At 46.7% G+C, this 16,202-nt stretch overlaps 2 protein-coding genes across 14 annotated transcripts in view; one reads left to right on the forward strand and one right to left on the reverse strand.

Moving 5' to 3' along the window:
* Positions 1–2,350, reverse strand: part of VLDLR (very low density lipoprotein receptor) — a 35,594-nt gene extending 33,244 nt beyond the window's left edge. Inside the window, exons 1-2 of one of the 6 annotated variants that reach the window (XM_080667610.1) lie at positions 1,940–2,341; positions 1,626–1,770 (exon numbers count right to left, since the gene is read on the reverse strand). In XM_080667610.1, coding sequence (XP_080523736.1) covers positions 1,626–1,707 — 82 coding nt within the window. In that variant the 5' untranslated portion in view covers positions 1,708–1,770; positions 1,940–2,341. Of the gene's footprint in view, positions 1–1,625 lie in introns of all 6 variants that reach the window. The other 5 variants (XM_080667609.1, XM_080667611.1, XM_080667613.1 and 2 more) reach the window with 5 other exon arrangements.
* The window catches only part of LOC308247867 (uncharacterized protein), a 139,546-nt gene continuing 125,401 nt past the window's right edge, over positions 2,058–16,202 (forward strand). For 3 of the 8 annotated variants that reach the window (XM_080667626.1, XM_080667628.1, XM_080667629.1), the window contains exon 1: positions 2,072–2,136. The gene's annotated coding sequence lies outside the window, so the exon portion shown is untranslated. Of the gene's footprint in view, positions 2,137–2,454; positions 2,710–16,202 lie in introns of those variants that run through there. The other 5 variants (XM_080667624.1, XM_080667627.1, XM_080667625.1 and 2 more) reach the window with 5 other exon arrangements.

The following is a 16,202-nucleotide window of genomic DNA, read 5'->3' on the forward strand; positions in this document are numbered from 1 at the left end:
TTAATGATTAATGTTGGAATCTGAAAACTTGTGAGCAGGGCTTTTCAGGCTCTGGGGTTTGATACACATGAGGCCACGTTCAGGACACTTTCGGAGGAGGCCAGGCAGGGGAAAGCATTTGCGAGAACAGTGGGTCTCAGCCTGTGGGGTTTTTACATTCCCTTAAAGATAACACTTCTCCGGCTGCTCAATCGCGAGTCCGCAGAGCCATGTGACCAACCTAAACGTGACCCTGCGGCCAGCCAATTGCAGCGTGCAGACAAGTCCGTCCCAGCTTCACACACGCTCCGGGACAAATGGAACCAAAGGGCAGGGGGCATTCGGAGACTTTAAAACCACCAAGTATTGCCCGAGAGAGGCTGTCTGACCACACACTTGAAAGTTCGCTCTCACTTCAGGAGACACGTGACTGCAGGCAGGCGGGTCTCCTAAGCCACCAGGCAACCCGAGCTAGGGACTCTGAGATGGGTACTGAGGACAGGGCAGCGTTCTGTCCTAACCCCCGAGAGCTGGCGAGCAAGCCCCCTTGGGGTCCCGTCAAGATCACTCCAGGGCTCTGACCGAGTCCCCTCAGCGGGGCTTCCCGTCTCTTGCCTAGGAAAGTTGTGCGTCCCCAGTCGGGAGAGTGGCTGAGACAGGGCTCCCAGGCCCGGGGAGCAGACCCCGGCACTCGACAGCAGTCCCCGGTGCCCTCCCAACAAGCTCCAGCCACACACCAGCTCTCCCGCTGTTGCCGCTGATCTATTGTTTAAGATGAAGGCTAATTACAGTCACTAGATTAGGACTCAGTTCCTCTGGAGGAAATCTCGCCGGAATAAGGATCAGCAAACTAACCTGATTAAGTCTTTGTTCCCCTCCCCGCCCCCGTTCAGCTATATGGAAGACCCACGAGGTGTACTAACGCCGCCACGGGAGGGGGGGGGGGCAGGGGAGAGGGGAGCAACACCTAGAGAGGAGTCCAATTTCAAAAGCCTCACTCGTCCTCCAACCTGCACTCCAGAGAGACAGCCCGGCGCCGGGGGAGTCACAGTCCGGGTGCGCAGGTTTGCACACTTACAGCAGCTCCGGGGCGACTACGGGCGTGCAGCCCACCGACCGTGCGCCTGCTCAGCGCCATGGGGGACTCCCAGCCCCGGCTGACACCCGGGCCCCTCTCCCGGGTGCCGTGTCCCCAGAGACGCCCACCCTCACCCACCCCCTCCCTGAAGTCCAAGGAGCGCGCCGGGCTGCCGCGCACGTCTCCGGGCCCTCTGCCTCCTCTCTGAACACTCCGCCTGGCAGGGGAGACAGAACCATTGTTCAATGGCTCAGAAGCCCACATTTCCCTCGCCCCTGCCAAGCGGGGCTGAAAAAGGAGGCGACGCCGTGGGAGGGAGTGTAAGGGAATGAAGACTAGTTCAGGCAAGGCTTTAGGACACCCCAAACCCCACTCTCCCCCAAGCCCGGCTCTCCGTGGCTGCTACGCTGACAGCTCAGAGGCGCCACCAGGGTGGGGAGGGGGGGAAAGGCGAGGAGAGTGGAGAGGTGCCTCCTAGGAGGGGGGTGGGCAGGAGGAGACCCGAGCCTTGGGGGCCCTGGGCGCGGCTGGGTCCGGGCAGCCCGTGGAGGGGTGCATCCTCACTTACCTGCTCCGGTGGCGTCGCTCTCCCCGGGCGCCCAGCACAGCGCGAGCAGCAGCCCGAGCGCCCAGAGCGCGGACGTGCCCATGGTGCCCGCCTGGATGGTGCCGCTGCTGCTGCCGCCGTTTGCTCCGCACAACAAGTTACCAGCCTTTCGGAAAGGAGGAAGGAGTTGGGGGCAGGGAGAGAGGAGGGGAAAGGAGGAGGGGAAGGAGTTAGAAGGGGGGAAAGGGAGCTGGGGAGTAGAGGACACCCCCTCTCCTACAACTTGCACAATTTCCTCCCCACCTGCCAGCCCACCCACCCTCCCACCCACCCACCTCCCAGGGCTGCAGCAGCAGTGCAAGCCGAGCCTGTGGGCAGAAAATAATGCAGGCGCTGCAGGAGAGGGGAGGGCACAGGAGGGGAGGGTGCAGGAGAGAATGGGAGGGAGAGAGAGGGGGTGGGGAGTCGAGAACCAAGGAGAAGACCGAAGAGAGAGGAGCCCGCAGCCGAGCACCCACTGCTGGAGCTAGGGGTGAGGAGCGAGGAGGGGTCAGGAGGGGAGTGGTCAGCGGGGCGGGGGGGTGGGGAGGTGTTCAGCCCTCCTTTCTCATTGATGCGCTGGTCTCCTAAGGTGCCTGTGCCTGGGGGGTCTGAGTGTGTGTGCGAGTGTGAGCATGCGGGCGTGAGTGGCCGTAGCAGTAGCCTTGGCCGTGGCCGCGGCTGCCACCAGGACTGCTCCTGGGGCCGGTTGCTCCGCACGTCCCCCAGAGCTCACGGGGCCCCCGAGCGGCTGCTGGTTGGTTCTCCGGCAGCCCGCGCCTCCAATCCTAGATGCCTGTCCTAATTTCCTGATCCAGGGAACCTGCCGCCGCAGCAACTGTGCGCTCCCTACAGTCATTCCTTACTGTACCCTCCCAGCAGCCGCCAACAGTAAATGCAGCCGCGGCGGCAGCAGCTGGGGCCGCAGCAGCAGTTAACGCTGATGCAACTATTGCTGCTATTGCCACCGCCTTTCCACTAACGCGGCTTGCAGCTTCCAGGGGCAATAATCATCTCTCTGCCACCCTCTCCTGCGCCCCAGAGAGAGACTGGTAATGTGAGGCTGGTAGGTAGCATCTTCCTCTGGCCTCTGCTTCCCACGTGAGTGAAAGTGGTAAAGAGAAGGGGGTCCAAACGTTTGGGCTGCCCTGATGTGTGGGGTTCGGGGTGTCTGTCTCAATTGCACGCAGAGATGCCATTTTTGCTAAGAAATTAAATGTGTCTTTAAGTGTGTGAGTGTGGGTGAGAGCGTGCACCTTGTGGCTTGTCCTCTGTATAGAACCAGACCAAAATAACCCAGGGAAATTGTTACGGCGGCTCTGCATTCTCTCATCAACATTAGAGTTAATTGCTAATTGCACAAAATGATCGTTTGAGGGCCTGTAATTAAAAGCTTAACTTTTTCTTGTTTGGGGGAGGGGAAACACACACGTTTATTCTTCTTGATGTCGTTTGTAATAATCAATTACATGGCCCAAGGAAGGAAAAAAGGAGTAAAGGCTTGACTTCTATAAAGGATTGATTCTTGTTTTGTGCCTGGCAGTACTGAGCACACATAAGATGCTTTTGGGGCACTTGAGTTTTCTTACACAGTTTCCCCTGCTGTGATCTGTTAGACATAACAAGACACAGTGGGCGCACCGAGCTATTTTGCCTTCTTAAATAAAGGGTTTATGCTTTTTAAGAAGTTGTTTTTATCACGAATGCTCAAACTCTGCTGATTTCAATAGGACGGTGCTCTGGCTCTATTCTACTGTTGAGATGGGAAGTGGTGGGCACTACCTAGCTGTATTCTCCTTGTTCTGGTTCTCCCAGGCATTTGTCAAGGCTAGTTGTCAGGCGGGATGTTTATTAGCAACTTACTGTGTCCAGGAGACAAAGAGGATAGGAAAATTCCAGAAGGATACCCTTTGGTAGTACCAGAGGTTATCCAGATAGTGACTAATGCCCATGAAAGGGCTTAAGTGTATGTATGTATTGATAGAGTCTTGCACAGCAGCTCATTTTGAATGCTATTTTGCCTACCCCACGTTTACATGTTTGAGACAGACCTACAGCAGCCACACACATGTTGCATGTGAAACTGACTTCAAATTTGTTTTATGCCATTTAGTAGTGAAAATGCATGGAGGTACTGTTCACTTACTGGGCATTACAGTGTGATGGTAAAACTTTAGGTGCATAGCACCTTGAGTATTCTTGGGGTTCTGAGAGACCATCTGATAATGAACTGTGGCCTTAATATGAATAGACACAGTGTTAATAAACAGTCATGTGGCTTGTTTTTAATATTTTACTCAGAGACAAATGTGCATGACAAGTTAAACATTGTTATGGTATAACAAGGCATCTTTGACAAACGTATATTATGCTTTCTATCTCTCCAAGGGATATAAGTAAACTGTTGGAGAATTTAGCTGCTGCTCTATGCTCAGTCCCATAGCTTTTTTGTTAACTCAAAGGGAAGCATAACTTTTGGCTCTGACTCTGATTGGTTGTATAACTGGGAAAATCATTGTACATCTCTATGCCTGCCTTTGACCTGTAAAGTGAAAAGAAAATTACAAAGTATCAAAGTTCTCTGTGGCCTCAAAGTATCAGCTCTCTGTAAAGTGCTGGTTTTTAGAAGAATCCTATCTAATAAAAGAGTAATATGCAAAGTAACCATCACTCTGCTACACCCACAAGCCACGCCCGCCAGCCACACCACCAGCCAATCAGGAGTGAGTATGCAAATCAACCCAACCAAGATGGCTGTGGACATGGAGAGAGCAGGAGGGAGGCTTGGGTTTCCCCGGCGATGGAGGAAGCCAAGCTTTCCGCACACCCTGGCTGGCCCACTCCAGGCTACAAAGTTTTAATTATAGAAGGTAAATAAATCCCAACAAAAATGGCAGTAGCCACAGAGCTGGAGAGAGCAGGAGGCTAGGGTTGCCCCTGGCGATGGAGGAAGCCAAGCTTCTGAAGCCCTGGCCTGCCTTGGCCTCTGCTACAAAGTTTCAATTATAGAATATAAATAAATCCCAACAGAAATGGCTGCCGCCACAGAGCGAGCAGAAGGCTTGGCTCCGCTCCAGGCTACAAAGTTTCAATTGTAGAAGATAAATAAATCCCAGATACCAGGGCCTCCGCTTGGGTCGCCAGGGGGCGTGGCTGGCCTGCAAACCACCACAGGCCCCCACCCAGGCTGCCCCATGCCCCAAGGGAATACCCACCCCGATCCAGGACACCCTTCAGGGCAAACCAGCTGGCCCCTACCCGTGCACCAGGCCTCCATCCTATCTAATAAAAGAGTAATATGCAGATTGACCATCACTCCAACACACAAGATGGCTGCCCCCATGTGGTCAAAGATCCTGCCCCCATGTGGACACAAGATGGCCACCACAAGATGGCCAGCAGGGGAGGGCAGTTGGGAGGGACCAGGCCTGCAAGGGAGGGCAGTTGGGGGCGATCAGGCCAGCAGGGGAGGGTAGTTGGGAGGGACCAGGCCTTCAAGGGAGGGCAGTTGGGAGAGATCAAGCCTGCAGGGGAGGACAGTTAGGGGTGACCAGGCCGGCAGAGGAGGGAAGTTGGGGGTGACCGGGCCTGCAGGGAAGGGCAGTTAGGGGTGACCAGGCCTGCAGGGGAGGGCAGTTAGGGGTGACCATGCCTGCAGGGGAGGGCAGTTAGGGGCAAGCAGGCTGGCAGGGGAGCAGTTAGGCATCAATCAGGCTGGCAGGGGAGTGGTTAGGGGGTGATCAGGCTGGCAGGCAGAAGCAGTTAGGGGCAATCAGGAAGGCAGGCAGGTGAGCAGTTGGGAGCCAGCAGTCCTGGATTGTGAGAGGGATGTCCGACTGCCTGTTTAGGCCCGATCCCACCAGGATCGGGCCTAAATGGGCAGTCGGACATCCCTCATGGGGTCCCAGATTGGAGAGGGTGCAGGCTAGGCTGAGGGACACCCACCCCCCCTCCCCCGTACACGAATTTTTTGCACCGGGCCTCTAGTAGTTTATAAGGAGGAATGCATTTGATTAATACAGAAAATAACTTAATGACCAAAAAGATAAATGTATCTTTTTGAGTGGAGTCTAGTGTGGTTGAACTAACTGGAGTTAGAGAGATTCAGAAGCCTCCAGGTAAGTACAGAGGCAATCCCATTCTTCCCACAATCTGCCACATTTATTTATTTGTTGGAGCAACATACATTGAGCATCCCTGGAGGGCAGGCAGGCACTGTGCTAGGCAGTGGGCATATGGAGATGCTAACCCCAGGAAGTTCAGTCAGGATCTGGTGGGGGAGGCAGAGAAGTGGCAATTACACTACCCTATGCACAGCACAAAGAGGCTCCAAATGCTTTAGAGCATCTTATGCTTTAGAGCATCTTATGCTTTAGAGCATAAGATTACAGGGGGAAAGCAGCTAATCTGGCTGGGGGCAAGGGTATCAGAAAAGGTTTTCTAGAGCACTTGTCTTCAAGCTGAGTAGATTCGTCATTTTTGCCAAGCAATTTCAATTCTTCTTACTGCTGGACACATGATAGGATTGTACTTCCTGGCCTCCTCATGGCTGAGTGGGACTGAAAGATTAATTTTGACCAATTATTTGTGAGCAGAAGTTACAGGGTGCCACTTGCAGACTGGAGCATTTAACTACTTGCATGAGTCACTCTTTTTGTCTATATGATGACAAGTAATGTTCTATGGAGGTGGCTGCTCCATTAACCTGATATCTAAGTGACTAGAGTAGTTCTCCACTTTCTGCCTGTCTCTGGCAATGATCACAGAGAGGAGAGATTAGCAAGTGGTCACTGGCCTGTTTTGTATGATCTATCAATAAGAATAGTTTATATACAGTACATATACACTGAGTGGCCAGATTATTATTATGATCTCTGAATGCATAATAATCTGGCCACTCAGAGACCCAGTGCATGAATTCGTGAATGGGTGGGGTCCGGCCAGCCTGGCCAGGGGGAGGGGACATGGGTGGTTGGCCGGCTGGCCATACAGTGTATATATATATATATATATATATATATATATATATATATATATACACACACACACACACACACACACATACACACACACACACACACACATATACACACACATATATATATTTTTAAGTTGTGCCGAGAGAGAGAAAGAGAGAGAGAGAGACTATGCAACAGGAACCGTATGTTGCTCACAAATTCTAACATATTTACCATCTTTGTCTCTAGAGAAAAAAAACCTCACTGACCCTTAACACAGAGTGAGTGAGAAATAAGCCTTTTTTTTTTTTCGTCTACTGAGTTTTTGTTACCTCAGCATGACCTAGCATTAACCTGACTGATGTAGGGGGTGTAGAAGGAAGGGAAGCAAAAGAGCATCAAGTATTCAAGAAAATGCAAGCGACTCAGGATTGTTCAATGGTGGGAAGTAAGGCAGAAGAAAGGCAAGGACTAGATGATATGGATATTGATTGTCATGCTAACACTTTGGACTTCATCCCATAGGCCATGGTGGGGACTTGTGATCATTTTTTCTTAATTATAAAAAAATTTATTAAGTTATGCAAGTGATTATAAAATACAGAGAAAAATAAAAATTTAAAAGCATACTTTTGATACCCAGAGATAGTAACATACTTTATTTCTTTCCTTCTAAAAATGTATTTAACTTTGTCCTCAAGTCACAGAATTGTATTGACATTATTATAATTGGTCCAGTTATGGCTCTCTTTACTTATTTAATTATTTGTTAATTTACTTTGGTAAATTAAAAATATATATATATATCCATGAGCCCACTAGTAGAGCCCAAGAAGTGGAATATTCACAGTAAGGCACCCACTGAGGTGCTTCTCCACATAGGCATCTGCTAGCCTTCGCCCCTGGAGGAAACCGCTATTGTGATGGATTTTGATCAGAGGCCAGACCTCCAGTGTGTTTTATAAAGTTCACTCTGTCAGTGGTAAAGTTCACTCTGAAGGGTGACTTATTTGGGAAGCAGAGTAGAATAAGGCTAGAGGAAGGACAGATAGAGACTCTGGTGGTGAGGGAACACCTAAAGAAAGGAGGGGAAGAAGCTATTATTGGCAACCAGAAATGTTCATGTAACTCCTTCATGAGCCTTTCTCCCCAGTCCTATGGGTATATCTCTTAGAACAGTGTTTTCCAAACATGCACACTCCATAAGAATCTCTGGTCATGTCTGCTGAGAGCACAGATTCCCAGGTTCTCCCTCGGAGATCCTGATTCCGTAGGTCTAGGGCAGTGCCCAAGAAGCTGTGTGTGACCTTATCGCAGATGAGTCTTAGAATTAGCCATGATTAAGAAACTTTCTTAGAGAATTCTTCTTTAATGCAGTTTTAACTACCATGTAGCTTTCTTCTCTCAAATATGTGTATATTATCCAATTTCTCCATAGAAAATGCTAAGGTTAATGTTGGGCTTTTTTCTTCTTAAGTTCTATAAACTAATAAATATGGGCAGCAGAAGTAATCTTCAAGCCAATTTGTTAGTTTGAAGCACTGATTAATGTGTTTTCTATGCCACAGCCTCACCATAGGAACTAAGAAGTGAAATGAACTGTCCCCTTCTGAAGATGTCCCCTTCTGAGGTAGTTGCTGGCAATGTCCCAGGCCTCCATGGCATCATTTTCTAATTGTGTGGCAACCCAGTGAAATGAGTGGGATTTTCCCCACTTTGGATTCCATGCGGAGGGCCTGATGCTCTAACCAGTGGATCACACACTTCAGCTTTCATAGGAATCACCCGGAAGGCTTGTGAAAACAGATTGTTGGGCCCTACCCCAAGAGTTGATTCACCAGGTCCAGAAGGGGGCCCAGGAATTTATATTTCTAACAAGTACCCAGGTGATGTTGATGTCATTGGTCAGGGAATACACTTTGAGAACCACTCTTCTAAACCCATCAGTATAACTTCCCCCCCTCAGCCACTGTGATTGATTCAAGGGCCTCGACCAGTCTGCCTGTGGCCTTCTGGTTGAGGCCCTTAGCCCTTAGCACATTACACACGTCGGTCCAGTTACAGTGAAGCTCAGGGCTTTGGCTTGATTAGAAAGGCACTTCTAAGCCATGTGGTGTATGGATATTAGGCCAGAAGTGTTGTCGCCATTGTGCCCCCAGGAAGGAAGCCAATTTGAAGACTGACTCACTCGTGGAGAAGAGGAGGCTGAGAGAATCAGAGAAATGACATCCAAACTGAGCCCAGGTTAGCTTCTCCTGAAAGCTGCCATTCTGCAGAGCTTCTCCGTTACCTGAGCCAGTAACTTCCTTTTGTTGCTTAAGCCAGTTTGGTTTGAGTTTTCTGTTACCTGCTACCTAACTGACACGGGTGCCCTCCTGAGGGATATAGTCTGCTTACTGTAGGCGTTGGGCAAAACGCGTGTGGCCACCCAGTGGGAATAACATGCCTGACCCTCCTGGAGAGTATTCAGAAGAGGCATGTAGGTTTTAGTAAGGACTGTCTTCAACAATTGCTTTCTTCTGCATCCTGGCAGGGTCAACACTCACTCCTACTTCTACCCCAACTCAAACGCTCAATGAGGACTTACTACGAATGAACCCTTATTGGGGTCTGATCTAATACGAATATGTTTTTTGAAACCCCCAAGCCCAAAACTATTTTGCAGACTGTTTTTGAGCAATTTAAAAAAGAAAAATACGGCCAAATATGGTAAAGAGTTTACGGCTGGAGTGAAACTTCAAAATGGGTTGAGTATGAGGTTAGTCTAGTGGTTCCCAGCTGGAGCAGTTAAGTCCCCAGGGAACATGTAGCAACGTTTTGAGACATTTTTAGTGTCTGTGTCTTGGGGACAGGTATTCCTAGCATTTAGGGAGTAGAGGCCAGGGCTTCTGCTGAACATCCCACAGTGCACAGGACAGTCCCCACAACGAAGAGTTATTTGGTCCAAAGTGTCAATGCTGCCACAGTTGAGACATCCTGGTCTAGACTTACGAGAAGTCAGATGACTTTTGTACTGCGTGAGCTTTCTGTCTGGAGAAGGGTAGGGGTACGTTGTTTGGAACTCGGATGGCCCAGTAAAAAGATGGTCTCTTTCTGAACAACGAAAGCATCAGGGCAGTGGGTCCATCCGCAGACCTGGGAGATGTGCAGCAAAGCACAAGTAGCTTACGTTTAAACGGAAGTAGGCCCACAGAGGACATCCACATACTGGTTGCCCTGTGAACTCACTGGCGTCCTTTAGTTTTGCAAAGTGTTGCGTTGTGTTTGGCTTATTTTTCCATGAGGAATAAAGCACCGGACCAATTCTCTTTTACTTTCCAGAAACTCTGATCATTAATCCCTATGATTTTTGGCCCAAAATTTGATTGTTCTCATTTGTCATAAGTGTGATTTACAGAGGTTTTGGAATGGAAAGCTATAGCGTTTAAAACACTCTTATAAATGGAGTTTCTATGGACATGGAGGCTTTGTGGCCCCTACTGGGCTAGCTAAGTGTAGGTGCATTTTTGGACATAAGAACTTGAATTTGCAAGTTATGAGTGATGCAGTAGGTATCATTTAACTATGAAATTTCCATTTTCAAATGTTTAGTTTTGTGGGAGTGGATAGTTGATGGATCTAACCCTTTCTTACTTACTGTATGATTTACATTTATATTATGCTACTGCTCACACTCCTTGAAGGGCCGAGTTTCTGAATGAATATGCGTCCTTCTAACCTGGCTCTTCGGGAAGGTCTTGTCTCAGCATCCCTAAACTGTTTTAGAAACACATTAATGAGGTGCTGCAATGCTGGTAACAGCCATATCTGGAGTGGGGAAGAGAGTCCTAATGCTCAAGGCTGCCTTTAGGGTTCTATGTTGGGGTGAAGGAGGTGCAAGTAATTCAGAGTTGTTGGAGGGTAGATTGGCATAAAGTGGGAGGACAAGTGCGTAAGGTATTTGAATATGGTTTGGATTTTTATCCAATAAACAGTTACTGAGCCACCGAAAGTTTTTGATCAAGGGACAGTGAGATCAGATATGTGTATTTACAAGTATGACTATCTGAGAAGGTCATTATGTTTGTAGAGGATCTGGAAGGCACCCAAGTGGTACCTGCAAGCCTTCATGCATTGAATGAATGCAGAGAGCCAGTGTAAGTTAATGGTTAGGAGAGAAGGTGCTGCCCCTATGTTCATTGCAGTGTTATTTACAAGAGCCAAGATTTGGAAACAACCCAGGGGCTCATCAATAGATGAGTGGATATATATGAATATTACTCATAAAAAGAGAATGAAGTCTTATCATTTTCGACAGCATGACTGGACCTAGAGGGTATTATGATAAGTGAAATAAGTCAGTCAGAAAAAGACAAGCACCATATGATTACACTTATACGTAGAATCTAAAAAACAAAATAAATGAACAAACAAAATTAAAGCAGACTCATAGATATAGAGAACAGACTGATGGCTGCCAGAGGGGAGAGGGGTTGGGGGACTGGGTGAAAAATAAGAAGGGGATAAGAAGTACAAATTAGTAGTTACAAAATAATCCCGGAGATGTAAAGTACAACATAAGTAATACTGTGGTAACTATGTATGGTGACAGGTGGGTACTGGAAATATTGGGGGAACACTTTGTAAAGTATATGATTGTCTAAAACGACTATGCCATACACCTGAAACTAATACAAAACAATATTAAATGTAAACTGTAATAGAAACATAAAATTAAACAAAGAAAAGAGAGAGAAGGTGCTGGAGCCTGTCCTCCTGGATTCAAAGCCTGGTTCCTTCACTTACTAACTGATATTTTAGGCACGTTATTTAACCTCTCTCTATGCCTCAGGTTTTTCACCTGAAAAATGATCAGAAGTGCATGTAATAAATGTTCAGGAATTGTTAGCTCCTATTGTTAATAATAATGACATTTATTATTGTTGTTATTATCAGCAGGCACCCTATAAAGGTAAGCAAAGGAGTTACAGGTATGGGCCCAAGATTAGAAAATCGGAAGGCAATGGTTCTGCACTCTGCCCGAAAATTAAAATTCCTAGGAGAGCTTTTAAGACTGTCAACACTGGAATTCTTCTCTGATCAAGTCAGTGACAATGTCTGCAAATGGGGCTTGGGGTGAGCATTTTGAAGCTTCCCGGGTGGCCTACCTTCTAACTGTGACCCGCTTAGTGTCATGCCTGAAGCTCTGGGCCAAGGCAGTGCAGAAGGAAAGCTGTGTGGTAAAGGTGAAATGGACGTCACCCTTAGTGAGACAGGGAGGTTGTGGTGGCTGCTGCAGAAGAAGCAAGAAGAAAGCCCCTGCCAGTGTTCCAGAGTGCCCTCCCCTTCCTCACACTGTGGATCCCGCTCCTGGCCCGGCATCCCAAGTCCAGCTAGATTGCTCAGCTGTCAGAGAGCCAAGGACTGTGGGTGGTCAGAGGCTCTGCACAGCCAGACTGTCAGGAACCCAGCTGGCCTCTGCCTATCAGTGATGGATTACAGATCACCAATCTCATGACTTTACAAATCGATCTACCAACAAGGGCTGCTAGAGTACCTTCTGTGGGACCAGCCGCCTGCCAGGTGACTGGAGGGCAACAACTAGATAGCTAAATGGTTGCTGTTGGAGAGTGAGTTGCTATTGCTTTGTTTGCTTTTTCTATAGGAGCCAAAATCAGGCTTGTTAAGTGGTCATTGACAGTCCTTTCTTCTAAGTTTTCTCTTGGATTTGCTGCCAATAGGAAGTGTATTATTCCTCAGAGCACTATAGCATTCATTTAGCGAGTGCCCACTCAATTATGAGGCATGACAGAGTTTGCCATATGAAAGAGGAAAGACCACTTAATGATTTCCAGAGTCAGAAGTCTGGAATAAATGGATAGACAGATCAAAGAGTTAAGGGGGTTTCACTGCAATTGGAGAAGCACTTTTAGCAGGAGCTGGGTCTCCCACTGAAACCTTAAAGGAGCCCTTGAATCAGTTGTGTGGGAGAGAAGTGTGCTTTTTAATATAAAGGGAAAGTGATGTTAGCTGATCATCCGATGGGATGACAAAGTGCAGGTTGTGCTTTTGCTAAACCATGGTGGCAACAGACCTAACGCCTGGTAGGAACTGGAATTCTGTTTTGGGATCTTAAGGATTATTTTCCCTACACCAGGAAAAATCGAACTCTCTCAGAAAGTGTGTTTATCACAGTAGTTTTCTGTGTCTGATTATTTTTATGAATGGGCAGTTCTTGCATGTGAGGGAAATAAAAGGCTTCACCCTTTGGGTGAGGTTTCCTTCTAGAGTTGAATGATAGTTCATGATTATTGACCCCAAAGTGAAGGATGATTGATGCTTAATGACCCAAATCAGACCTTGTTCCTAAATTATTTAGGATTTAGAATTTGCTTTAGGAAGAAGGTAATGGAAGGCCATTTGGAATCACAGATTAGAGGTCTTACATAGATAGAGATGAAGAGGTGGGGAAGGATTGGGATTAAGATGAGGGAGTTTGAGAAATGAGACATACCTGAGACTTCTACTGAATCTAATACTTGCCTTTTACCTTCTTATCTGCAACACCCTAACATTACCAATATCCTTTGAAATCAAAATTTATTCTCCCCTCATCCCCCACTATAAGATGTAAGCACTTTGAGGGGAAAAATGATGATGGCCTAACCTGTATGTAAAATTGAATTGGAGTATACAGACAGATATTTTAATCAGGTTCTTTTGGTAAACATGGGAAAGGCACCCTTCTGGGAATAAGTGACTGCAAAGAGGATGGATCATTGTTTAGTTTTCTCTTTATAGTCCTTCATTTCTCTCTTCTCCCCTTTGGCAGTCACTCCAGGAAAGAACAATGAGGGTCTGGCCAGTGTGGCTCAGTTGGTTGGGTGTCATCTTGTGCACTGAGAGGTTGCAGGTTTGATTCTCAGTCAGGGCACATGCCCAGGTTGCAGGCTCAATCCCTGGTCCAGGGCATGCAAGAGGCATTTGATCAATCCATGTTTCTCTCTCTTCTCTCTCTCTCTTTCGTGCTCTCATTCTATCTTCCTCTCCCTTCCTGTATCTCTAAAAAAAGTAAATAAAAACATATTTTAAAAAAGAAAGAACAAAGAGGTGAGGGAGAGAGTGCTAGCTGGCACAAAGACTATTCAAAATATTCCACAGAAAAATCTACGAAGGTCAGTTATGGAAGATCTCTTTCCTTTCTAGTGGCTCCATGGAGCTTGCCTAGCTAGAAGGACAGTTTTAATATGTGAAACAAAAAAGTAATGAGGGCTATGTCTTATGTAGTATGAGAGGAATGTCTTGGGTTTGCACACTCCTCTGCTGAGGAGGTTCAAAGTGCTCTGCAAACACGACATCATTACTCCCTGGGTGGAGACGTGGACTGACTCTCAGGAGAATAATCCCTCTGAGCAGTTTAGAGGAGCTCAGGCACAGACCAATGTCCTTACTGAGTTTAAGCCAGTGTCCCCAGAGAGTGTGAGTTCTGAATCTCACAATAAGATGGGCATTAATACTAAACATGGCTAGATGAAGTCTAAGTGAGGTCTCTTGATGAATTCTACATCTCATGCTTCAAAAGTAAATTTTTATGGTTTCTTATTTTCTTCCAAAGAAAATAAGAACTGGCCTCCATCTAGCATATTTTTTTTTTTTTGAGCAAGGCAAAAATAAAATGATAGAACAAAACAAGAGATACCAAGTAGCATTTGCGTTATTATGACGGTACCAAATTGGCTCATGCCAGGTAAAACCTGGAGTCTTAGACAAGATTCCTTGAAGAGAGAAATGAAAACATTCTTTCTCCCTCTGTTTTGATTAGGACCTCATGGCAGAGTGCAATAGTTGGAAATTTTGTTAATAACATGAAGGGAAAAATAGCAGTAGTTATTTCTTTTTCTGTCTTTGCAAGGAAATTTAAATCATATCGACTAAAGTTGCTTATTTTTCTTTACTTCATTCCATCCCCCCACTTGCAATCCTTGCCCTGCCTTCCGCCTGGCTCTCTTAAAAAATCTCAGGAGGGCCTTGCCAGGTGGCTCAGTTGATTGGAGCATTTTCCTGTACACCAAAAAGTTGTGGGTTCGATCCTCAGTCAGGGCGAGTACAGGAGGGAACCAATTAGTGTTTCTCTCTCACATTGATCTCTCTCTCTCTCTCTCTCTCTCTCTCTCTCTCTCTCTCTCTTTCTCTTTCTCTCTGTCTCTCTCCCTCTCCCTCCCTCCCTCCCTCTCTCCCTCCCCCTCTCTCTAAAAAATCAATAAAAACATATCCTTGGATGAGCATTAAAAAAAAATCTCAGGAGGTTCTGCCCCTGGGGAAAAAGTTTACAGGATATGGAGAGAAATGGAACTGTGCCTTGTAGATCTAATATTATTTCCTCAAATCAAGTCCACTTCAGGGGAAGATTCACTGGAGAAATTATCGGAAATATTGCAACAAGGATTATTTGGAAATTGAGGGTGAAAACAGGAACTATTTACCATCAGGTCAAATTCTCTTCCCATTTCCTTTGACTCTGATGTGGCTGGCTTCAGTTCATGTATTTCTACTAACAGGTGTGATACGCTGTCAGACAGAGTAGCTGTTTCATTATAAACTTTATTTAACCACCAAAGTATCTCTGGAAGGGAGCGTCACTGACCATTTAAATCTTACTCCGCTGTAAATACTTGTTCTGTGTCTGGACTTGACAGTGTGCATGTTGGGTTGACAATCACAACAGCAAGTCAACTGCCTTTTCATGTGGTTATCTGGATTTTTTTTTTTTTTAGGGCTTTTTGTGTTTCTCTCCCCAAATACTCCCTTATTGTTTTTTAAAATGTATTTTAGAGAGAGAGAGGGAGAGGGAAAGAGAAACATCAATGTAAGAGAGAAATATTGATCTATTGCCTCCCGGGCATGTGCCCTGCCCAGGAATTGAACAGGTGACCTTTCAGTGCACAGGACAATGCTCAACCAACTGAGCCACATCAGCCAGGTCCTCCCTTGTTAATTTTTGAAAATATCTTCTTGGGGATATGGTGGGAATCTTTGATTTATTTGCATTGAATGAGATATGGTGATGATTTGTGTCATTTATTTATAATTGGACTGCCACATTCATCTTCTCAATTTCCCCTGTTGTACACATTGCTCTTGCTGAGAAATTTCCAGTGTCTTTCTTTTCAAAATGTAACCCCCTTAATATGGATACTTGGAGCCTCCTGCCCCCACCCATCTCTGTGAGTTCACCACATCCTCTTCCCACCTAGAACCCCTGCTATAGTCATGTGTAGTCTCATAGTTTACCTTGGAGTTAGTATCATGTGGGAAGTGGGGGAGGGTCTATGACATTTTTGCCATTATATACATGTTGTCATATCCAGTTGGGAATCACAACACATGACTACTTGTTTGACATGTATCTTTGCCTTCCTTTTGTTATTTTTAACTTTGAAGGCTCTGTGCAGGCTTTCAACTGCATTGACATTCCTATGGTTTTTGGGATCACAAGTTTTGGGAGCTCACACTAGAAGGCTCTAGCATGCACACACGTAAAGGGCCCTTTCAGTGGTTAACAAAGACTATCTGTACCCAGCCTGTACTGACTGTACCTTCCATAACCTACTGAAATTCCTGC

This window comes from Plecotus auritus (assembly GCF_963455305.1).
Source record: "Plecotus auritus genome assembly, chromosome: 5".
Classification (NCBI taxonomy): Eukaryota; Metazoa; Chordata; class Mammalia; order Chiroptera; family Vespertilionidae; genus Plecotus; species Plecotus auritus.